The 26,477-nt window shown below is 43.4% G+C and overlaps 1 protein-coding gene, 1 long non-coding RNA gene and 1 pseudogene across 2 annotated transcripts in view; 1 reads left to right on the forward strand and 2 right to left on the reverse strand.

Annotated features, from left to right (window-relative positions):
- Positions 1–13,505, reverse strand: part of LOC138353527 (sodium-coupled monocarboxylate transporter 1-like) — a 34,963-nt gene extending 21,458 nt beyond the window's left edge. The window contains exon 1 of the mRNA XM_069306631.1: positions 13,372–13,505. Within this exon, the coding sequence (XP_069162732.1) occupies positions 13,372–13,395 (24 nt within the window). The 5' untranslated portion in view covers positions 13,396–13,505. The remainder of the gene's footprint in view (positions 1–13,371) is intronic.
- Positions 1–26,477, reverse strand: part of LOC138349508 (sodium-coupled monocarboxylate transporter 1-like) — a 68,166-nt pseudogene that overhangs the window by 2,800 nt on the left and 38,889 nt on the right.
- On the forward strand, positions 226–13,523 carry LOC138353528 (uncharacterized). Its single transcript, XR_011223189.1, has 3 exons — positions 226–363; positions 5,992–6,167; positions 13,386–13,523. It is a non-coding gene; the product is annotated as an uncharacterized lncRNA (long non-coding RNA).

The raw sequence follows: 26,477 nt of genomic DNA on the forward strand, positions 1-26,477 counted from the left end.
TCTTTGAGATTATTTAAATAGAAATAAATGCACCGATAGAGGTACACCCTCCCATTTCTCCCTGTGTATGTACACTAAGAATTTATTTCAGTTCAAAATTAAAGTGTACTTTGCTGATTAGGCAGTAATTGTGGTGGGCCTTAATAACCTTCCACAAAACGGCAAGAAACTATGTAGATGATGGAGTTACCTTCGCGTTCACCCACGGTGCGCAGATTCCTGTAAGAAAGACGCCCGCAATGGGACCATTGATGGATGTAAGGATACTGTTGGAGACATTGTAGATGCTCCCCAACTTCTCTACAAACAGTCCCAGGCACAGAGCTACAGCACCCGCTACCACAGCTGCAATATAAGATCAATGTAAGTGGCGACCTGTGGCTTGCATGCTTATAATAATATTAATAATAATTGTCGTGGAATATTTTATATATATATATATATATATATATATATATATAAAATATATATATATATATAAAATATATATATATATATATATATATAATATATATATAATATATATATAAAATATATATATATATATATATATGTCGTACCTAATAGCCAGAACGCACTTCTCAGCCTACTATTCAAGGCCCGATTTGCCTAATAAGCCAAGTTTTCATGAATTAATGTTTTTTCGTCTACCTAACCTAACCTAACCTAGCTTTTTTTGGCTACCTAACCTAACCTTACCTATAAATATAGGTTAGGTTAGGTTAGGTAGGGTTGGTTAGGTTCGGTCATATATCTACGTTAATTTTAACTCCAATAAAAAAAAATTGACCTCATACATAGAGAAAAGGGTTGCTTTATCATTTCATAAGAAAAAAATTATAGTAAATATATTAATTCAGGAAAACTTTGCTTATTAGGCAAATCGGGCCTTGAATAGTAGGCTGAGAAGTGAGTTCTGGCTACTAGGTACGACATATATATATATATATATATATATATATATATATATATATATATATATATTCATACTTTAGGCTTGTTGGAGGTCTTCCCAAGGTGGAACTGCTGACCTCCCCATTATACAACCCCACAACAGTTGCCTAACTTCCGGGTACCTTTTACTACTAGGTGAACAGCAGCATTAGATGACAAGAAATGTGCCTAACCATTTCTTGTCATTCTCCGCCGGAGAATCGAACCCGGGCTCCCCCGATTATGAGTCGGGAACGGAGAGAATAAATGTCATTTGAACAAACCAGCCAAGAATGTGGGTGAGAAAAATACACATGTTTTAAGACGAGAGATGCCAGTACTTACAGAGGAACTTGACGACGTTGGTGGCCTTGGCATCACTGAGGCTGCTGTAGTAGGCTCGGTCCTTCAGGAAGTCCTCCCAGATTACACACGCGACCGAGTTGCAGCAGGACGACAATGTACTGGTGGAGGAGGAAGATGATGTTCAACACGACAGTGTACTGGTGGAGGAAGGTGTTCAACACGAGAGTGTACTAGTGGAGGAAGGTGTTCAACACGAGAGTGTACTGGTGGAGGAAGGTGTTCAACACGACAGTGTACTGGTGGAGGAAGGTGTTCAACACGACAGTGTACTGGTGGAGGAAGGTGTTTAACACGACAGTGTACAGGTGGAGGAAGGTGTTCAACACGACAGTATACTGGTGGAGGAGGAAGATGATGTTTAACACGACAGTGTACAGGTGGGGGAAGGTGTTCAACACGACAGTATACTGGTGGAGGATACAGAAGTCATCACAACGACCAAGAGGGACAAGAGTCATCCCAGCAGTGATTGAGGACAATATTGGACAGCTCTGTGGATGGAACTTATTCCTAAATAAAACCATAACAAATTGAGTACACTCAATGTTTGCAGCCACTTAAGATAGAACCTATGTGAGGCTTGTTACCTATCGTACGTTACGGCTCGTGATCCTACAGCAGCCAAACTTTAATAAGTCTAGGGATACGACACAACTGCTGTTCTCAATAGCGAATCCCCAGTATAACCCCTTGACAGGTAATGAGCATAAAATAGAATCTTCATAGGACTGAAGAATAAAGACTAAGATACATATATAATTTTATATTAAATAAATCTCAAAAGCAAACAGATGATTATATGGTCACAATATATATCACATTAAAAATATCACTGTACTTCCAGACATTAAATTAATAATATATAAGTATGGCTATTATAGAACAAAAGAATGACTTATCTCCAAAATGTTGTTCTCTCCCTGGCTTCTGCTCAGCTACTAAACAAGATCACGCGAGAATCAAAACAGATTGCCTCGCCCCGCGAATAAATTGCCAAAGTTACAATTATTAATATTTCAACAATGGAGCACTACATTGTGACAAGAGTAATCTTAAACTAACTTAAGGAATAATTAGTACATTTTGATATACACAAACAAAAGGTAATAGTTCTTTACATAGTAATTAAAATATGCATACAGAATAGCATAATGGCATGCACACCCCAGCAACGGACGATCCCACGACAATTTGCCAGATACAGTTCACTCAATTATTATTTCACTGTTACCCACTGATGATCACATATAAATCATTAGTTCCCGTGGGAAACTGATCACACAAAGAAATAAACAATCATTCCCACGATACGCTGGGCCTAACGCCAACACTGTAACATGAATGTGCTTTTGCATAGAACATATAAGTATAACAATATACATGTTTGTAATTTACATACAATTATAAATGTACATATTAATATATTCACTTACGTATCTTATAAGGGTACGTAACAAGGCTTAGGCAGGACTTACACCTTAGGAGCCACAGTAGACGGGGACCTACCTGAGAACGCCTCCGTAGACGGCAGCGACGAATATTCCAGCCATTCCGGTCATGTGACTCAACTTGTCAGTCACCAAGAACGGGATAATTTGGTCGATTTTTTTAATCTTGCCAGAGGTGAACGGGTCACAGTCGTGGTAGGTGGCATAAGCAACCAGTCCGGAAAAATAGTAGACGGCCCAGAGCGAATATAAGCCCACCATGAAGGGAAGAAGTAACCTGCAGAACAGAACTTTTTGGGGATTTGGATAATTGAATTCACATTAGGTTTTCTATTAGATTTATTTAAGTTTAAGTGTGTGTTTGTATTTACTATTTGTATCTGCAGACTTGAGCTATTTATTAGCTCTTGGACCGCGCCTTTCTAACCAATTTGTTTTTCCTCTTTTATGTCTACTAAATATATCTCTAACACACACACACACATCCCCAGGAAGCAGCCCATAGCAAATTTCTTACTCTCAATACCTATTTACTGGTAGCCCGGGTTCAGCAAAAGTCTTGCTACTGATATAGAAGCGAGATTGCTAAACATTGCAGGTTTATACTCTGTTCTTTGATAAAACACTAGTTACACGAGGCTAACAACACCAAACAAAGGGGTCGTTACATCACCTTTTAGTGTGCCCAGAGGTGTAAAAACAATTGTTGCGAATTTCTGAACATTTATCAATTAAAAAACCGAAAGATACAAATACATTAAATAGTATAATAATAATAATAATAATAATAAAGCCTGTATTTACCCTTGTGATATCCGAAGCGTCCTGACGGAAGCAAATCTCTGATAAGTGATCTGAGTGACGCCAATTCCGTTGACCATGATGAAGAATCCGTACACCATAGTGGTCCAGAAGGTGTGACGCTCGTACGGGCTCGGGTTGAGGCTGGACAACAACAAAGGATTTCACATTCAGATTAAAAAGAAATTTTGAAGAATCATATTCTTCAGCAAATTAGTTATTCTCTGCCTTTATTCATTATCCTTCACCTTTCTCCAACACATCATTCAATGTTAGCTAAATGAGGTAGAAGTTATATTTCTGAATTTATTACACAAACTCTGAAAGTTTATTGCAATTTCTCTAACTCAGTGAGTGTTGCCATATCATCGCATTTCCCATTGTCAGGGGCAGTGAGGGTGGGGAAAGGGGTAGGGGTGTTGGGGGTATCTGCCCTGATTGGGGCAGCAGTATAGAAAAAAAGTTGGATACAAATATAACAAAAAACTCCAGCCATGTATTGACTATATCGTCCACTATACTTGGAAGATAATCCGACCTCTTAAGAGACTTAGTGTATAATACTCTTCATCACAGTTGTAATATGTAAACATAACACACACACATTCACTCTTCTCATACTTCTGCCAACCAGTCACGTTCCGTACAAGTCATTGTGAGTAGTTCACACTCCTCGCTTCCTCTCACATACACTACACTACACTCATCATGCCAGTCACTACACTACACTACACTCATCATGCCAGTCCGGTTACCAAGCAGTTATCGGGCGCTGTTCACATGCAATCCTTCGCTTGGCTTTGCTTTTCCACATACATTCAGTCGAATATTTTGTCCTTTACAAAATATCTCTGTAAACTTATTCTTAGGAAATTTCGCGTCAATGTCAATGACATTTTCTACACTGGTTGCCTACTTACACTGCTTTAATTATTGATTTATATTGTTCGTGCTGACCAACATAGTGCATTTGTGCATAGTCATACATACTACCACTTATCACTTAACTTCATTTTGTTACCAATAAATGCTTTCACTGTTTCATTGTCCTAAATTGTACTTTTTCTCACTGATGTTTGCGCAACATTTGTTCATTCCATCAAGCACTTTCTTCCATATGTACATAAATTATTTATCCATACCTCCTAACCACTTGGGCTAGACGGTAGAGCAACGGTCTCGTGTCATGCAGGTCGGCCTTCAATCCCAGACCGTCTATAAGTGGTTGGGCACCATTCCTTGCCTCCGTCCTATCTCTAATCCTTATCCTGATTCCCTCCAAGTGCTATGTAATCGTAATGGCTTGGCGCTTTCTCCTGATAGTTCCCTTCCCTCTTTACATACAAATTAATACATTATCGGAAGTTATGTGGGAAAAACAATTGGAATTATGTAGACCTTACTCGAAGAACCTGACCCGGCCGCCCTGCTCAGCGATGGTCCACACGTTGCCAACGCCACCCAAGGTCAACACAACAGATGATCACCACCACCAACACCCCACCAAACATCAGCAGAGTCTGGAGTACATCTGTGTACACCACGGCTTTTACACCTCCCTGGGGGGGGATAAAGTTATAACATTAGCAGTGTCTGTAGGACACCAGGGTACACACACCGGCTTTTACACCTCCCTGAGGGGATAAAGTTATAACATTAGCAGTGTCTGTAGGACACCAGGGTACACACACCGGCTTTTACACCTCCCTGAGGGGATAAAGTTATAACATTAGCAGTGTCTGTAGGACACCAGGGTACACACACCGGCTTTTACACCTCCCTGGGGGGATAAAGTTTGTAACATTAGCAGCGTCTGTAGGACACCAGGGTACACACACCGGCTTTTACACCTCCCTGGGGGGATAAAGTTTGTAACATTAGCAGCGTCTGTAGGACACCAGGGTACACACACCGGCTTTTACACTTAGCTCCCAGAGGGAAACCTCAGGGAGGTTAGGAGGACGGGCATTGGCTCGACATTTGTTAGTTTGTAGCCATTAGGCTCCTTGCCTCCTTTTTTTTAGGGGCGTGTTGCATATTATCATACTGACAACCCATTGTTTCCTCTGGAAGTAAGATTATGGAGGACTGTGCATCTAGTCCTATTGATTTGTATATATTTACCTTCAATTCACCCTTTAGTAGATTGCTTATAAATCATATGTAATGTTTTGCTTCTGACCCTTCAAAGACATTCTATTGTTTGTGAATGATTTACCACCTTCATTTGCATTGCTCGCCGCATCTCACAAAAGTTTGCCCCCTTTTAATTTGTTAAGGGCCATAAAATTGTTTTGGGATATCCAAGTCCATATATCATACCAATAAATGCAAACGTTTGCTGTCAGGTGTTTTGGGATTGCATTTAGCCATATTTCACTTAGAGCAATACTGTCAGGATTTGTAGCATGAGAACTCATATTGAATTCCTCTCATATATCAGATATATTGACTTGAGAATGGTCCAGGACGGACCGAAACGTCGTCGTCCCTTCACCTTCTAGTGTGTGGTCTGGTCAACATACCTCAGCCACGTTATTGTGTCTCATCGCCTGCATATCAGACATATTCCTCGTGAGGATTTACATAACTCACATCAGCACAATCTCACAGATGAAGGTAACTGACTGCTCTTTAATGGTAAATCTATCTCAATAATGCATCTCAAGTAAAAATACATTTGTTATTGCAAGTTATCTTTAATATCTCGCCATAAGTAACAAACTTCAGGTGATTTCTTATATGAATGTGTTTTATTAGAGCTAAATATCACGAAAACTTTTTCTAGTAAAAAAACAACACGTAATATTTCACCAGGTCAAAACTACTCACGATTGTGATGTAGAAAGTGCAAATAGACCCTAAGATGAGCATTGACGCCCATGTAGAAAGTCCTGTGACTGTAGTCAGGGCTACTGTAGGAGCATATAGGCACATGCCCATGTAGATAAAGTTACTTGACACCATACACAGTGTTGCCAGAGTCCGAAGCAAGCGTGAGTTGTACCTACGCTGTATATACTGAAAGAAATGACAACAATTATGTTACATAACCATATAAACATTACATTATTATCAGAAGTAGTCAGTTACCTAAAGGAAAGACAAAAAAGCTAAAATTTCATATTTTCAATAGAGGAACAAAGCACATGGATACAAGAATATGTTATTGAAATTTAAATTGAAATAAGTTTATTGAGGTAAAATACATACAAAGTGATGAGGTAGCTCAAGCTATTCTCACCCCGTTCAGTACATCGTGTTAATACATACATACACACACATCACAAGCAATAAACGTATTACCGAACATTCTGAGAGATAAACATATACATTTCCTAGAATATGTTATGGATAGATACAAACCTCGTTGATGGAGACGAGTTTAAGCTCGTAGAAAATGGGGAGCATCACCAGTCCCACGACGAAAACACCCGGGATGCAGCCTAGCAGGACCGTTGTGAGTTGAGTGCCGAAATAATATATCTCAGTGGGGTTACCTGCGGGAGGTGTTGCTGTTAGTTGCCGTCAGTCACACTGCGTGGCATACAGTAACATGCTCAATTAAGTAAATAATTATGTGAAAAGAAGGCGCCAAGCCGGGAAGACTATTTAGCAATGCTCATTCTAAACCGTTGCTCAGAGTGCAGCGATCACGGTCAGAGTGAAGACCTGGATGTAACAAGCACGGATAAATTATACAAATTATATTTATACAAATTAGCACATTGCAAATTATACACTCAGGACTGCATGAGTAAAACCTGGTTAATGACACTAATTATGCTTGACGCTGAGTATCAAGTTGAGCTCGTGGAAAATAGCTTTCGTTTCATCAGGGGATTTGAAAGTTCTTAGGGTTTCGGGCAAGTCCTTAATCCTAATTCCCCCCCTCCCCCGAAATACAACCCGCCAAATCGTTTAACAACCAGGTACCCATTCACTGCTGGGTGAACAGAGGCTACAGTTAAGGATTGGCGCCCAGTCAATCCTCTTTGGCCAGGGTATGAACCTAGACCCAAGCGCTCGTGAAACGTCGGGAGTGTTTTACCACTGCGCCACGGGGACACATTATCTACATATACTCTGGCTGTGATATAGGAGTTCTACTTCTATGTTAATCATGGGCAAAATGGAGGAATGAAAGAGATGATCCTATAACTAACTAACCTAAGATAGATATCGCAGATATCCACCCCCCGATGAGAGAGAGCGCTACTGGCACGGGCGACATGGTCCTGCTCCCCAACAGGTACTCCTGCGTGGAGGCTTTCCCGCGGCTCCTGAAGGCGCTGACGATACCCGATGCCCATAGACGCCACCAGCATGAGGATGAAGAGTGTGTAGTCGACGGGCGTGAACTTCACCTCTGGCGCCTCGGGCCCTGCCATCGTTGGTACCTCCGTTCCTTCCATCTCCTGCATAACAAGATCAAATCACTAAGTAAATCAGTAATAAGATCAGATCCTCCTCTAAGTAAATCATAAATCTGGATTACATCACCTGAGAGACGGGAATAGTGGGAAGGCGAGGATAATGGGGATTTAGAAAGGATTACTAAGCAGTTTAAAGAGTAACATAAAATCCCAATAGGCTGTTTGTAGAAAGGTTTTGATGGTATAATCTAGTGTGCTGATTGGAAAAGAAGTAATTGTCTAACTATATATGTACATAAATTATTTCACGAAATTATATAATTTGATCAAATGTTCTACATGTATTTTTAGTATCGCTTAAGGAAACATGTTTTTCTTCGTGTTAGTGAGAGCGTCTGTCATAATTTTAAAGTGATTGTTTCGAGTGAGGTTACACTATGGAAAATTAAAATGATTCTACTGATTCAAAATAATGTCCTTTGTTAGTGCGTTAGAGAAGTCCTAAATGGTACAAAAAACTGTTCCCCTCCAACATCATACGCCTCTGCTTTCGAAACTAAATTTATATTTTATGTAGAACAGCGACAAAAGCATCGATAAAGGCTAAGCACATACCTTTACTACTGTTTATTGCTTCAAATATGTTTAAGAAAAATGAGAGTAAATTAGTAAAGCATAATCGCTTTTGGGTAAAGCCATGTTTTGAATACTTTTATAAGTTACCATTTTATAAGATCGGTGCTCACGCGATTTGCCATAATTGTTTCAAATAATATTTCCTCAACTAACAATAAAGTGGTTTTGCCATTTGGTCGCCAGGTGGTGAGGGCGTCACTGCCCTCCCAGTGTTGTTGCCTGCCTGGCTGCGTGCTGACGTGGCAGTTTTGACATGGGGGGGGGGGCCTTACAATTCCTCCTGTTCTGCGGGTGAATTCCGTGGGACTAGAGTTCTCGTGTAAGGCTGGTTAACCAGCCATTGAGTTGTGATGTGCGACATGCTTCGTGTCCCGGTGGAGGCTGTCTATGGAGTTGAGCTTGTTATGGCCCACCGGGTGATTATCAAGTTCGTGCGGGAGGAGGAGTATCGGGACTTCCTCCGTCGGTACGAAGGGCGTTCGTTGCAGTTGCTGGATGGCGCCGGCTCTGTTGCGGTCTCGGACCGAAGTGGTGCCCTGACTTATGTCAGTGTACACGAAGCGCCCCTGGAGTTCCCTGAAGACCTTCTCCGGCGCTTCTTCAGGAGGTATGGTGCTGTCATCAGTGTGCGGGTGAACACGCTTTCCTCGGGGAAGTATGCTGGGAAGCAGACGAACATCCGTACCTTAGGTATGCGCCTGCGGTCGGATATCCCATCTTCTGTCCGGCTGCTGGGTTACTACGCCCGGCAGCCCCGTACCTGTTTCCGGTGTGGCCAGTTAGGGCATTAGGCTGCCGGGTGCTCTGAGGCCCCTGCTGCACCTGTTAACTTGTTTCGGGAAGAGGATTTCCCGCCGCTCCCTCAGGGCGTGGATTCCGGAGATGAAGAGGGGCAGGTCCCATTCGCTGCTGATGCGGGCCCCCCCCCCCCTGCATCACCCGACGTGCCCCCGGTGGTTGTTGTCCCTCCGCCGGGTTTTCCGGTGGCTCCCGTCGCTGGTCACTTTGCTGCGCCAGTTGCTCCCGAGGGTCTTCCGGATGGTCTCTGCGGGTCGTCTTCGTCTTCCTCGTCTCCTGCTGCTGCGCCTGGTCCTGCACCCTCGCCAGGTGTTACGGCTGTGCTGGGCGTTGGGGGGGCTGCGGAGTGTCCTGTTGTGTGCGGCCCGGTTCCCCATGTAGTTGAGGCCGCTGCCGTACTGCGACGGGCGTCGGTTCGCCCGGTTTGTGAGGCCCGTGGTTCTGGGTCCGCCTCAGTCTGTGAGGATGTGCGGCCAGTGCCCAAGCGTTCCAGGCGTTCCTCTACTGCTTGGGCTGATGTGGAGGACTACGACGCAGGTGGAGCTTCGGGCGATGATGTGGCGATTACGGGTGCTTCGCGCTCTACATCGCTGGTGGTGGCTGACGTCCATGTGTCAGCTGTTGACGATGGTTGTGCGTTTGATTTACCTCCTGTCCTTTCTCCTGCAGAAGGTTCTCCGCAGTGGGAGGTGGTTGCTCCTACAGACGTGGGTGGTGTGGGTTCTGGTGCGAGCCGAGGCATCAAGCTGGTGCTGAAGAAGGATGCCAAGCGTGGGGGGTCCCAGCAGGTACAACGTTCGGTGGTTGACGCGGGACCCTGTGAGGCAGCCGAGGAGGCTCCCAGTGCGCTGCCCATTGCCCGGCCTCGTGGGAAGGAGCCTCTCCCTCTCGTCTTGGTCTCCGGAGTGGCGCATGAGGATAAGAATCCTTTGCGGTTTGAAATTGTTGACCGCGTGCGTCCTGTTCCGTGGTGCCCTTCTTCCATCTGGGTTCGACGGGCTCGGTGTTTTATTGTGGGTGTGCCGGAGTTAATGCCTGATCCTCGTACGGTTCGTAATGAACCTGTTCCGGAGGACGTCATGTTACTTTGGGAGGCGTATTGTGTTCGATTCCCGGCGGCGGAGTGGCCGGATAAATATGAGAAATTTGAGTAGTCTGTGTGCTTGCTGTGTGTTTGGTGTGTGCTTGGACCTGTGGTTTGTTTGCAATGTGTTGTACCTATTGTGCGCCCTTCAGGCTGGTGTTATGTTTGTTCTCATGACCGTTGTTTTGTTGTATTTCTTATATTTCAGGTATTTTCTTTTTCTTGTTTCATTGTTTCTGTTCATTGTTGTTTTTGTTGTCGGCCCTTCAGACCGGTATTTAGTGTCTTTGTATAAATTTGTATTGATTTGTTTTAGTGCTGCAGTGTCTTGTTATGTTTCTTGATGTTCTTTGTTGTTTTATTCTCGGTCCTTCAGGGCAGTGCATGTATGTTGCTGTGTTTGTGCCTGTTTTGTTTTCAGGTGTGCGTGTTTTGCTTGTTTATTATTATTGTTTATTTTGGCCTCGCCCTTTGTTTACGGGGCGGATGGCTTGGTATGTGTGTTTTTTTTTCATTCCTGTATTGTTTCTGTGCTGTACGTTTGACCTGGTGTTTTTATATTGCTTTACCTGTTGTACGTGTTTGTTCTTTGTTTTGTTTAGAATGTATTGTTTGTCCTGTTCTGTTTCCTGTTATGCCTCTTGATGTATGTTTTGTTTTTCTGAAGGTTTTGTTTTGTGAAGTTACTGTGATTGCTAGTTTGCCATTGTATTATGTTTTGTGCCTTGATGTATGCTGTATTTTTCTATGCATTTCTCGTGTTTGTGTTTTGTTGTGCTATGCTGTCGTCCCTTCTAGCCGGTGGTCTATTGTTTTATTTTGTTCTGTTATGTATTCTGTATTGTTTTTATTGTATTTAAAAAAAAAAAACAATAAAGTAAACAATTGTTTGATCGAAACTAATCTATATATTCCCATTATAACCTACTGTTGGAGATTTATCCAAATCAAAGGTTTTCGAATGATTTAAGGCAAATACATAGGTAAAAATGCCGTAAGGTAACGGTTCTTGTAACTGGGAAAGTATTTTATCAAGCATTTCCGCATCCATTTACGAAACCTGTACATCTTCCTTAAATCATAGCGGCTTTGTTTTCATTTATGAAATAGTTTACGAGCTTGGAAAATTCACAACCCGAGGTTAACTGTTTAATAAATGTAAACAAAGCCACCATGAGTGAGAAAAGATGTACGGGTTTCGTAAATGGAAGCGTAAATGCTTGATGAATCCTTTCAATGTAGGATTACACGAAGCACGGAACACACGCCTCACTGTAGAATAGAACGCGTGCATCGCTGTAGCACGGAACAGGCGCATCCTTGTAGCACGGAACACGTACATTACGGAACACGCGCCTTCCTGTAGCACGGAACACGCGCCTCCCTGTAGCACGTAACAGGCGCATCCTTGTAGCACGGAACACGTACATTACGGAACACGCGCCTTCCTGTAGCACGGAACACGCGCCTTCCTGTAGCACGGAACACGCGCCTCCCTGTAGCACGTAACAGGCGCATCCTTGTAGCACAGAACACGTACATTACGGAACACGCGCCTTCCTGTAGCACATAATACGCCCCTCCCTGTAACACAGAACACGCGCCTCCCCCATAGCAAGGAACACGCTCTTCCCTGTAGCACGGAACACGTACATTACGGAACACGCGCCTCCCTGTAGCAACATAGTCCAACATACTACACTTTTCCAGCCCCTCAGCCAAAACAAAGGGCCGTCGGGTTCGCAACGAGTAAGCCTAATACTGATATTACCACCTTTTTCATACGTCATTATTTGACCTATTGCTCACCATACCTTCTTCAACCCCGTGATGCTGAAAGTAGCCTAGTACGCTTTCAGCCTCTCGGTGGGCACAGTATCCTAGTGATAGGATACTGGTGCCTAGTGATACTGGTTCAAAGGTGATTCAACGTTAATTGAACGCTGAATCAACGTTATAAACGTTAATTCGACGTCGATGGTGAGCCCACTGGGCTCTTAAGTGCAAACACTTCTTACATCACGGTAAGTAAAAACACTTTACCTAATCTTATACAGAACAACTATGCATAGACTCAAAATAAATCAAAATGCTGATTTATATTCTAGATTTTTTTGTTTGTAAATAATGTACCGTCTAAAAGATTAATTCATACGGTTGTTTGTTGCGGAAGTAAGATACTGACTTGCGTATGGGTGAGTTGGAGAGTTTTCTTACGCAGGTAAACCGGGAGAGGAGAGTGGATACCTTATCGACACCCGTGACTCGAGGCGATTGTTATGGGCCAGAGCGAACACAATGGCTAGAAGCCAGACTGTATGTCCCACTTAGCACGACAAAATTAACTTCTGGCACTTGCTTTCAACTGTACCGTGTCGGGTGTAAACAGGAGCTGAGTTAATGGGCTTCGCAAGGGAATGTAGAATAATGTATTTATTTTATTTATACCGAAATTTTTACATTGTCGTCAGGCCACTAGAACGCATAGCGTTTCAGGCAGGTCCTTATTTTTAATTTTCCCTGGAATACGACCCGTCCAAATCGTTTAACAACCAGGTACCCATTCACTGCTGGGTGAACAGAGGCGTACAGTTAATGATTGTCAGGTAACGCCTCCATGCTGATTGCTCGAGGTACCATGTTTAATCATGATTTTCGTGTAGTAGAAAATTTTGAGATTTTGAACGTTGAATAATATCGGTACAGAAATGACAGCACTGTTGGTGTTTTAGTTTCAGCTACTCGGAACAAAAAGTTCCAAGTAACACGGGCTATGGTGAGCCCGTAGTGGACTTACCTGGCACAGGAGTCTATAATTTGATGACAGCACTAAACTCCTCTGACTATAAAACTGATCACGTTAGGGTCGTTCACCTCACCCAACATCACAGAGTAACCGGGTGGACTTGGAGACAGTGACAATGTTTACCCATGTATTTTCAGACTTGGCCATCGGAGGAGGATAAATCTTGGACGGTTAGCAGTCACGGAAGCACAACGGACCAGAGGATTAAGCACTCTATAACTCGCAGCACAATTTAGGTGATAGCAAGCAAGGTTTTGACAACTGCCTGCGGTCTGGGAGAGTGAAGGAGTTTATTGTGGTGAACCCGAAACAACAGGCTAGATGAACATGCCTCATGCACCGCCATGCTCTTGGTAAACATATGCCTTGGTAAACATGTACACTTGGTAAACATATGCTCTTAGTAAACACATGCTAATAGTAAACATGTGCTCTTGGTAAACATGTTCTCTTGGTAAACATGTTCTCTTGGTAAACATGGGTTCTTGGTAAACATGTGCTCTTGGTAAACATATGCTCTTGGTAAACATATGCTCTTGGTAAACATGGGTTCTTGGTAAACATATGCTCTTGGTAAACATGTGCTCTTGGTAAACATATGCTCTTGGTAAACATATGCTCTTGGTAAGCTTATGTAAGCATATCCAAGTGCACATGTTTTAAGTGCATATATTTTCCAGAATCATATATATATGCTTAAATGTTCCAGCTGAAGCGCGGGATATGTTGGAAGTTCCATCCGGAACTAAAAATTAAGATACTGGAACACAAAGGTATAACCTTTAGAAATGCCTTACCATTATCTAAGCCAGCATTTGCAGAGATTAAGAAACATTGTTATGAACCGAACAATCGTCCCATAACCATGTACACAAGATTTTAAAAATATGCCTCTGCATCAGGCTGACTTTAAAAATCTTGTGTTCATGCATAAATGGCCAGAATGACTTGCGAATAATGTAATTTGTATATATATATATCAGAATGCTGTGACCTCTGTTGAATAATTGTTTCAGTCGTACAGTTGAATACTATGTAAACATTATTTAGTGTTTAGCTTTACTTTTACTTTATTTTTTAACATTATTTTTGAGTTGCTTTGATTTGAGTTTTTGGTGATTATTTTGAGTGACTTCTTGTTTTATAATTATAATTATTTATGCTTTATTAAGCATAAATAAAATAAAATATTCTGAATATAACTCTTGGTGTTTATTATTAGGAAATATTTGTGCTTTTTATAATGTGGATAATTTGCAATCTGCTATTTGTTTATATTCTATTGTGCTTGTAAAGGTTTTCTGAATTATTTAATTTACAACTTATTTTGAACTAGTATTTGCTGTTATTCGTTCACTCCGGGCTCACCATAGCCCGTGCTAATTGGAACTTTTGTTCCAAGTAGCTGAATCTATTACAACAACAAGATTATATTTTACTAATGGTACTTTGTGAAAGTCAAGAGTTCGTGTTTTTTCTTCCATATTTATTGTCATTACTATTGTCTTATAGTAAAGCACCAAGTTCAATATCAGTTTTTTTTGGTTTGCGGATCAATATTAATAAATGACTTTACTGTGCTTCATATCTATTGGTAAATACAACGATTCAAAGCTACCTGCCTCCGAACAACTACTAAATTATTTAACTTTTTAACAAAAAGCCAATTATGCTCGAGAAACTATCAGAGACGCATGATGCGTCTCATGATACAATCTGTTGTTTGTATAACAAATATGTTATACAAACAGCAATATATACACCATGTTTGTATAACATGTTCGGTGGTGCATGTTTTGTTGTGCCACCAAGTCACTAGTAACCTCAGGAATTAGGTGCTATATATGCAACCCGTCCTCTTTAAAATGTCACTTTTGACTCATATGCGCGGTATGGCCAAATTTGGACGTAATTTGAAATGAAATCGACTCACAAAAGTGACGTACTGTTCCGTTTTCTGTTTGAGTCGTCAGGCTGACTCTGTAAGGTTAGAATAGATGACTTTCAATTCATGTTTTTCACAACGTTTTGAAATTTTATGAGAATTTCCTGCCCACCTAACCTATCAGAAGACCCTTAACTTACTGTTGTTGAAAAAAAAATCCCAAATTTATTTTCATTTTCCAATTACGTCCAAATTCGGCCATACGGGCAAACGGCCAAAAGCGACGTTCTTTTTAAGAGGGCAGGTTGCTATATGAACTCGCCGGATATAACCTAGTTCGCGGAGGAGGGTAGAAATAGCCTAAGCTACTACTCTATCCCTTTGAAATGTATTTTATTGTCTTAATAAACGTACTTGAACCCAGTTCGCCATCCAGCTCGAATAAAAAAGCACCGGGTATAAAAGTGCAAACAATAGCTCATCTGAAAACCATAAAATAAGAGCAAATTAGGAAGACAATAAGGAAATACTATGATTGCAATCAGCTATTATCAGCGAGAACTCAGTTCCCCTAGAAGCACTGCCACAGCATGATCGCTACAAGACACACACACCCTCACAATACTCAAGGAACAATAGTCACAAGGAAAATGCTCCTAGAGCAAAATTCTCAACTCTCCAAGAGTTTGAATCTGAGCCGCCATGTTTCACCCACTTGGATCAGTCGGTGATATATTTATTTATATATTTTGTTTAGTTTCCTATTGACGGGCACACGAAGCCAGTTAAACTTATCTAAATTCGCGCAGCCCGAGAGTTACACTGCATGAACAGTCACTCATCCAATTATGAGTGGTAACTGGATGAGTGACTGTGCATACGATTGAATGCATTTAATCATATTCACCCCACGCCACTGGCAGACGGAAACAACACAATTACACAAAAGAATCTACAATCTGGAGTAGTCAACAGTAGACAAAAATATTTTTGCGAAATAAAAAAGGAGTTTTTGCAATAGGCTCGAATAACCACGATGCCACAATGGAAGGTGGCGGGTAAAGAAACTTGAAAGAATAGGTCATATCTCCCAGGCGCTGCCTGAAATGGAGGGGAAAGAACATCTCAAGAATTATTAGATAAGAAAGATGAAGTGGAGGCAATAATCTCGAGTTTTTGGTTGAATGGAAGAATGAGGACTCGAAATGGAGTGAATGAACTGCCATTGGTGTCAAGAGAAGTGTAAGATGGAGAGAGAGAGAGAGCGAGAGGCTGAAGAATCCCGGGAGCAGGCAGGCGAACAGGCGCTGGTGGAGGGGAAGGTAGGGTCTAAGACCTGGGCAAATGCTCAACCCTACGTCATCGCTTCTCTAAGTAAACCCAACCTAACCCGAGGCAGCCCAACCTTGGAGTGGTAGGGTGGAGCAGTGGCTTGAGAGGCACCTGATAAGCCGAAGTCGGAGGATCACTGACTCACATTTCCCGTGGCACAGTAGTGGCACTCTGGCCAAAGCCTAGCCAATCATTTCGAACGAGTACGAATCCATCCCACCCCCCAACTCCTCCGTGGGAGGAAGGGTCGAATGGGCACCGATCTTTAACTGTTTGACCCTATTCATCCAGCAACAAGTGGGGGACCTGGTTGTAAACCGTGAGGTGGATTGTGTTCCAGAGAAAATCAACAGGGAATGGACTGGTGCATCTCATGAATCAGATGAGCGGTGGGAAGTGAAAAAACTGTCTGTCAAAAACGCTAATCATATGGCGGGAACCACATTTAAATTGACCGCCGGCGGGAGTATTTTCCGCCTCCAGGTCATATCCGGTGGTGATTGGCTGCGCACCCCCCCCCCCCACGGGGTCAGCGCGCCTTCGTCAGAGAGAACAAGACTTCGGGGCCTACATTCTACCTATTGGCAGTACCGCGGGACCTCGCCAGTCTTCCGTTACATCCCTCATCTACCTCCGAAGCCTAGGATAGGTTCTGCCTCTACCTCAGAAGACCGCAGACTCAAGAGGTGAGCCTCTGCACATATTCACCTGGAGGCGCCGCCATTAGTGTGGTAGCCCTCTACACTCATAACATATCTTGTCCTCTAGTCACGTGTGTTTAACAAAAAGACATAAAAATCCCCACATACAATGGGGACGCCTTAGGCAAACCGCCAGCTTCCTGTCCTCGTCGAGGCCACTAGAGAGATGGTTGCCCTCGGGTAAATTAAGGTAAACATTAAAAAAAAAGTTGTGTGAATCAAGGATACCAGTTTTCTTTAGTGACGGATACAGAGAAAACGTATATATAGCCGTCGAAACAAGCAGTGACTAAACAATATCTCTATGGGCATGGGGTGAGGTCGAGATGGCTAATAGCAATTGATCCAACAAAGAGCATTGCATTTTAACACGCAGAGAATAACCAGGAAACTATAGTATATACAACTTGTGATAGTTATAGGGGGAAGCAGCGAATACATGACTCAATGGGTCATCCATTTTTATTACACAAGAAGTTATGGGAAGTGCATTAAAACTTTTCTAAGGCGATAGAAGAAGGCTTCAGAGAACATGCATCAGGAGGAGTGGTGGGTTAGGGCAGTGACTGTCCTGAAGCTCCACCCTCAGTGACTGTCCTGAAGCTCCACCCTCAGTGGCTGTCCTGAAGCTCCACCCTCAGTGACTGTCCTGAAGCTCCAGTCCTCAGTGACTGTCCTGAAGCTCCGGCCTCAGTGACTGTCCTGAAGCTCTACCCTCAGTGACTGTCACCTGAAGCTCTACCCTCAGTGACTGTCCTGAAGCTCCACCCACAGTGACTGTCCTGAAGCTCCACCCTCAGTGACTGTCCTGAAGCTTCACCCTCAGTGACTGTCCTGAAGCTTCACCCTCAGTGACTGTCCTGAAGCTCCAGCCTCAGTGACTGTCCTGAAGCTCCAGCCTCAGTGACTGTCCTGAAGCTTCAGCCTCAGTGACTGTCCTGAAGCTCCAGCCTCAGTGACTGTCCTGAAGCTCCAGCCTCAGTGACTGTCCTGAAGCTCCAGCCTCAGTGACTGTCCTGAAGCTCCAGCCTCAGTGACTGTCCTGAAGCTCCAGCCTCAGTGACTGTCCTGAAGCTACATCTTCACCATCATGTTCATTCCTCAATATCATGTTCCTTCTTCAACGTCACGTTCCTGAGTCACCATTATGCGCCTTCCTCACTATCGCGTTCCATCTTTACAATCATGTTCCTTCGTAATCAGCATCATGTTCCTCCGTCGCAGTCAGCCAGCCCCCGCACCCACACCACATGAATTTGAACGCTCAAGGTGTTCCCAACATCTTAAGAATAAAACCGACCGAGATGAATATTGGGTTTAGCATAGTCTCTTCCGCTCCTTTCCGTATGCAAATTGATGTTGCAGTACCTTCCTCGCAATACAAATGTTCCTGGGATATCAATACCGCCTCGCCTCCACTGCTAAAGATCTCTCACGACCAAGGGGGGTAGAAATAGCCTAAGCTACTCTATCCCTTTGAGATGTATTTATTGCTTATCTCAATAAACATACTTGAACTCACGACCAGGATACACAAAGACCATAAAGATACATGTCTCTTAAGACCAGGATACATAAAGCTTGAGGGGACTGTGATATAGCCAGAACAGCTAACCCGAGAATGAAGACAAAAGCGGGGTTGGAAGAATCCCTTTGAGAGGAAGCAAGACTGATGTTCCCCACAGCCAGTCAGTGAAATATAGACTGATACCCCCTTAGGAACACCCCCCTGGCTATATAAGAATAAATGGCTGCCTCCCTGCTCTGGTAAATACACTCCTGGTTATATATGAGTGTATCTGAACACAAGTGTGTCGTACACTAAGGTAATATAAGCAAAGGAGAAGAGTTTATCAAGAGGCTTTCGGACGGCTGGTTAGGATATTGTTGGCTGTGGGGCTGTTGGTAGGGCTGTTGTTGGCTGTGGGGCTGTTGGTAGGGCTGTTGTTGGCTGTGGGACTGTTGGTAGTGGCTGTTGTTGGCTGTTTGACTGTTGGTAGGGCTGTTGTTGGCTGTGGGACTGTTGGTAGGGCTGTTGTTGGCTGTGGGACTGTTGGTAGGGCTGTTGTTGGCTGTGGGACTGTTGGTAGGGGCTGTTGTTGGCTGTGGGACTGTTGGTAGTGGCTGTTGTTGGCTGTGGGGCTGTTGGTAGGGCTGTTGTTGTCTGTGGGGCTGTTGGTAGGGCTGTTGTTGGCTGTGGGGCTGTTGGTAGTGGCTGTTGTTGGCTGTGGGGCTGTTGGTAGTGGCTGTTGTTGGCTGTGGGACTGTTGGTAGTGGCTGTTGTTGGTTGTGGGACTGTTGGTAGGGCTGTTGTTCGCTGTGGGACTGTTGGTAGGGCTGTTGTTGGCTGTGGGACTGTTGGTAAGGCTGTTGTTGACTGTGGGACTGTTGGTAGGGGCTGTTGTTGGCTGTGGGGCTGTTGGTAGTGGCTGTTGTTGGCTGTGGGGCTGTTGGTAGTGGCTGTTGTTGGCTGTGGGGCTGTTGGTAGGGCTGTTGTTGGCTGTGGGGCTGTTGGTAGGGCTGTTGTTGGCTGTGGGGCTGTTGGTAGTGGCTGTTGTTGGCTGTGGGGCTGTTGGTAGTGGCTGTTGTTGGCTGTGGGACTGTTGGTAGTGGCTGTTGTTGGCTGTGGGACTGTTGGTAGGACTGTTGTTGGCTGTGGGACTGTTGGTAGTGGCTGTTGTTGGCTGAAGGTAGCTACTCTGACCCGCAGCCGCCCAGGAAGTAACAAAATTCACATTCTGTCCATTGTAATTGGTTGCAGAGCGCCGCTCCAGCATTGTTTAAAAAAAAGACCTGTAATTAAAACAATGTATACGCATTAAATCTCTTATTCCAACAATTAATTAATAATGCTCTTCATAAAATATTCAGCTTAATTACGCTCGACAAATTCCCTCACAAAAAAATACTGTTTATTAAACAACGGTCTTTTCCTCCCCTCGGCCGAATACATATATCACTGCCCCTCGGCCGACTGTATAAAATGTCTACCGCTCGGCCGCATAGGTCAAGGACCCTGTGTCACAGAACCAGGGGGCGTGACTATGCAACCTATGCAAGGGAGCCGGTCGGCCGAGCGGACAGCACACTGGACTTGTGATCCTGTGGTCCTGGGTTCAATCCCAGGCGCCGGCGAGAAACAATGGGCAGAGTTTCTTTCACCCTATGCCCCTGTTACCTAGTGTCGGAAAATCCGACACCATTTAATAATCATACAGATAATAGCTGTATTGTATAAACAAGTTACCCATAGAAAACGTTTGTAGTGGAATTACCGTTTATAGAAAACGGGATATCATCACCACATACTATTATAATTCACCAGCTATTCTGCTGGGAATTATTCTTAAATACATTAGTCTTTGGACTTTACCATCATAAAACATCTCATATAAATTAACTTAATTATCAATATTAAAGTAGAGTAAATGTGACCCTTCTATCACTTTCTGAAATCTGGACAATGTAAGCCAGGCGTCAGGGAGGAAGGAGGGCAGCCATTGTTTATACGAGACCAGAGGCTCACACGGGAGCAAATTCGGCTCCTGTTAATTTTACTTGGACGTAGTGTTATGGAAACCAAAGGTGTACCATTATCACACGCTGTCAACAAATTCAAGTTAAGTGTTCTTTCCGAAACCCATGTATCTTTCATTTATGGCCATTAATGTCATTATATAGGGTGACCCGGTTAGAGCACGTGGTAGCCTCAAACTAAAGGTAATTAAGCCAGGTCTTCATGTTCCATGTACAGTTTTCTCTGAAATACTTGTCATATATAGAACCTGGCTTCACAGCTAGCGCCCTTTTGACAGGTCAAGACGAGGAAGCAAGATTTTGTGCACCAGTTACTGGGTGATGGAAGCTACCTCAAAGAGGATAATTTGGTGTCTACACCCTAGTTATACCTGGTGGACTAACCTGCTGTACTATAAGATAAGGAACCTCTTCAATGTATGTAGTCTATTCCTGTAGTTTGATTGGCTGCATATATACAAATTTAATTAATATAAACCCCCCTAATGTGTAGAGGATCGATTTGTGAGATTATGAGATTATTGCAGAAATACAGTCCACTTATCATTATACAAATTGCTATCGAAGTATTTAAATTAATGTAAATATAAATTCATATAAATTATATAAATATAAATCTCACAGGTCGGTTCCCACACCTAGCAGTAAAATAGGTACCTAGGTGTTAGTCAGCTGTCACGGGCTGCTTCCTGGGGGTGGAGGCCTGGTCGAGGACCGGGCCGCGGGGACACTAAAAGCCCCGAAATCATCTCAAGATAACATCTCAAGATAACCTTTGACCTCGAATGGGAGAATCATCGCTGGGGTCTGAGGAGCAGCCAAGCCCATGGTCCATGACGTCTGGAGGAGTAGTACCCTGTAGGAGGTGTCTACACCTACACCCTGGTGTAGGAGGTACCTACACCTACACCCTGGTGTAGGAGGTACCTACACCTACACCCTGGTGTAGGAGGTACCTACACCTACACCCTGGTGTAGGAGGTACCTACACCTACACCCTGGTGTAGGAGGTACCTACACCTACACCCTGGTGTAGGAGGTACCTACACCTACACCCTGGTGTAGGAGGTACCTACACCTACACCCTGGTGTAGGAGGTACCTACACCTACACCCTGGTGTAGGAGGTACCTACACCCTGGTGTAGGAGGTACCTACACCTACACCCTCGTGTAGGAGGTACCTACACCTACACCCTGGTGTAGGAGGTGCCTACACCTACACCCTGGTGTAGGAGGTGCCTACACCTACACCCTCGTGTAGGAGGTGCCTACACCTACACCCTGGTGTAGGAGGTGCCTACACCTACACCCAGGTGTAGGAGGTACCTACACCTACACCCTGGTGTAGGAGGTACCTACACCTACACCCTCGTGTAGGAGGTACCTACACCTACACCCTGGTGTAGGAGGTGCCTACACCTACACCCTGGTGTAGGAGGTGCCTACACCTACACCCTGGTGTAGGAGGTGCCTGGCAAGACTGCCATAACCCACTACTACTTTGTCATACTTCACCTTAGCCTACCTGAGCCGCTGACTCATGGCCTGGATCACCTCTGGTCCCGCTCTCTCTCTCTCTCTCTCTCTCTCTCTCTCTCTCTCTCTCTCTCTCTCTCTCTCTCTCTCTCTCTCTCTCTCTCTCTCTCTCTCTCTCACTGTACTCACCTAGTTGTGCTTGCGGGATTAAGCTCTGGCTCTTTAGTCCCGCCTCTCAACTTCAGTTGCATATATGCCTGGAGACCGTTCAGGCTTGTTCGCATATATATATATATATATATATATATATATATATATATATATATATATATATATATATATATATATATATATATCACACACACACTGTGTATGTATGTAAGTGTGTGTGCAAATTCACCCCATGCACAGCCTCGCCCATACGCAGGGCGAGGCTAGAATCTAAATATCCAATGTCCCACAGCGTATATCAGACGTTAAGATTCAGCACGGGTACTAGTCTAGGGTTGCCATACGTTCGTATTTCCCAGGACATGCCCTAGATTCAGGTGTCAAAATTTGTCTCTAGTTTATAAGTAAGACGCATTATTCTGCCTTTTCTTAGCCTTAATGCAACACTTCTCTGTCTATGTAAATTTAACTTAAATCTCATGTCTCTCTCATTACACAAATTGTGTTAAAACCTGGTTTGTGTCTCGGAGGGAGGGAATTATCAGGGTAAAGCACCAAGCCATTACGACTATATAGCACTTAGTTGTAATGAGAGAGACATTAGATACAATGTCTCGGAGAGACTGCAGGATCCGTGGTAGGTCAAGTTGATTTCTCGGTGGCAATTCTTTTGACCATGTCGTAGCTCAGTCGATTATGGCGCGTCTGGGATCCTCTCGGACGTAGGTTCGAACCCTCGTGGATTTGTTCATGTCTCTCTCATTATTCCCTTAATCCATCTCTCCACTTTTTCAGTGTCATACAGTTTCCTTAATCTGCCTTCAGAGCTCAGGGTCTTGACTTCCTTGAACGATACTTGTTGCATATATTTTTTAACTTTTCTCCTGTTTGGTGATTTTTCAATTTTGATGGCAGAGTTTCATACTCGTAAGTGAGTCTCACGTAGGTTGTAATTTAGAAACACAGAGAACTACCCCGTGTGAGATGTAGAACTATATGATTGACAGAGCCCGAGTGCATGTAGGGGGGGCGATTGTGTGAAACTCCCGGTTAGGCTTCAGTGGAAGCCTCAGGAATCCTCGTAGGGACAGTAACACTCCAAGCTGCAATTCTAACACATGTCATGATACAGTTGACTAGAGCGTGTCTGGGCACACAGCACATAGGTTCGAATCCTCGTCACGGCCCTTGTGAATGTGTTATATAGAACCCGGACGGCCACGTCCACCAAGGTTTGCGTGCGTGAAAGGACCACCAGCCTCACATTGGCGAAATTGAACGACGTTCTCGATCGCCCTCAATCTTATCCAACGTTCGTTCCAACCTATTTTGTTTTAATTTCTTTTCACAACATAACGACAGCGTGCGAGAGAGAGAGGTCGTCCCCCGCGTGCGTCCGTGCGTCTGAACGCTCGGCCGTGACGCAGGCGGGCGTTCAAATACAGGCGACGAAGCAGTAAAGAATAATTTAATTAGATTATGCACTCACATTATGAGCCGTGAGGTTTTATTACGTCACAACACTGGCACGCAGTTCCTTCGCTCACACAAAAATATATTTATAATATTTGTATAAATAAGGTGTCTGTGTTCTACAGTAGAGAGGGGAACACGGCTCTCTTAACCCACAGAGGGGAACACGGCTCTCTTAACCCACAGAGTGGAACACGGCTCTCTTAACCCACAGAGGGGAACACGGCTCTCTTAACCCACAGAGGGGAACACGGCTTTCTTAACCCACAGAGGGGAACACGGCTCTCTTAACCCACAGAGGGGAACACGGCTCTCTTAACCCACAGAGGGGAACACGGCTTTCTTAACCCACAGAGGGGAACACGGCTCTCTTAACCCACAGAGGGGAACACGGCTTTCTTAACCCACAGAGGGGAACACGGCTTTCTTAACCCACAGAGGGGAACACGGCTTTCTTAACCCACAGAGGGGAACACGGCTTTCTTAACCCACAGAGGGGAACACGGCTTTCTTAACCCACAGAGGGGAACACGGCTCTCTTAACCCACAGAGGGAAACATGGCTCACTTAACCCCCAGAGGAAAACATGGCTCTCTTAACCCCCAGAGGAAAACATGGCTCTCTTAACCCCCAGAGGAAAACATGGCTCTTTTAACCCACAGAGGATAAAATGGCTCTCTTTAAACCAACAGGGGAAAATGCCTATACTAACCCTCTTCCCATCCCCAGAAATAGCCCCCTACATATCAGAAATATTCCCTTACATCCCAGAAATATCCCCAATATCCTAGATAAAAACCCTTACATCCCAGAAATATCCCCAACATCCTAGATAAAAACCCTTACATCCCAGAAATATCCCCAATATCCTAGATAAAAACCCTTACATCCCAGAAATATCCCCAATATCCTAGATAAAAACCCTTACATCCCAGAAATATCCCCAATATCCTAGATAAAAACCCTTACATCCCAGAAATATCCCCAATATCCTAGATAAAAACCCTTACATCCCAGAAATATCCCCAATATCCTAGATAAAAACCCTTACATCCCAGAAATATCCCCAATATCCTAGATAAAAACCCTTACATCCCAGAAATATCCCCAATATCCTAGATAAAAACCCTTACATCCCAGAAATATCCCCAATATCCTAGATAAAAACCCTTACATCCCAGAAATATCCCCAATATCCTAGATAAAAACCCTTACATCCCAGAAATATCCCCAATATCCTAGATAAAAACCCTTACATCCCAGAAATATCCCCAATATCCTAGATAAAAACCCTTACATCCCAGAAATATCCCCAATATCCTAGATAAAAACCCTTACATCCCAGAAATATGCCCAACATCCTAGATAAAAACCCTTACATCCCAGAAATATCCCCAATATCCTAGATAAAAACCCTTACATCCCAGAAATATGCCCAATATCCTAGATAAAAACCCTTACATCCCAGAAATATGCCCAATATCCTAGATAAAAACCCTTACATCCCAGAAATATCCCCAATATCCTAGATAAAAACCCTTACATCCCAGAAATATCCCCAATATCCTAGATAAAAACCCTTACATCCCAGAAATATCCCCAATATCCTAGATAAAAACCCTTACATCCCAGAAATATCCCCAATATCCTAGATAAAAACCCTTACATCCCAGAAATATCCCCAATATCCTAGATAAAAACCCTTACATCCCAGAAATATCCCCAATATCCTAGATAAAAACCCTTACATCCCAGAAATATCCCCAATATCCTAGATAAAAACCCTTACATCCCAGAAATATCCCCAATATCCTAGATAAAAACCCTTACATCCCAGAAATATCCCCAATATCCTAGATAAAAACCCTTACATCCCAGAAATATCCCCAATATCCTAGATAAAAACCCTTACATCCCAGAAATATCCCCAATATCCTAGATAAAAACCCTTACATCCCAGAAATATGCCCAACATCCTAGATAAAAACCCTTACATCCCAGAAATATCCCCAATATCCTAGATAAAAACCCTTACATCCCAGAAATATGCCCAATATCCTAGATAAAAACCCTTACATCCCAGAAATATGCCCAATATCCTAGATAAAAACCCTTACATCCCAGAAATATCCCCAATATCCTAGATAAAAACCCTTACATCCCAGAAATATCCCCAATATCCTAGATAAAAACCCTTACATCCCAGAAATATCCCCAATATCCTAGATAAAAACCCTTACATCCCAGAAATATCCCCAATATCCTAGATAAAAACCCTTACATCCCAGAAATATCCCCAATATCCTAGATAAAAACCCTTACATCCCAGAAATATCCCCAATATCCTAGATAAAAACCCTTACATCCCAGAAATATCCCCAATATCCTAGATAAAAACCCTTACATCCCAGAAATATCCCCAATATCCTAGATAAAAACCCTTACATCCCAGAAATATCCCCAATATCCTAGATAAAAACCCTTACATCCCAGAAATATCCCCAATATCCTAGATAAAAACCCTTACATCCCAGAAATATCCCCAATATCCTAGATAAAAACCCTTACATCCCAGAAATATCCCCAATATCCTAGATAAAAACCCTTACATCCCAGAAATATCCCCAATATCCTAGATAAAAACCCTTACATC

Source organism: Procambarus clarkii, chromosome 58 (genome assembly GCF_040958095.1).
Source record: "Procambarus clarkii isolate CNS0578487 chromosome 58, FALCON_Pclarkii_2.0, whole genome shotgun sequence".
In the NCBI taxonomy this organism is placed as follows: Eukaryota; Metazoa; Arthropoda; class Malacostraca; order Decapoda; family Cambaridae; genus Procambarus; species Procambarus clarkii.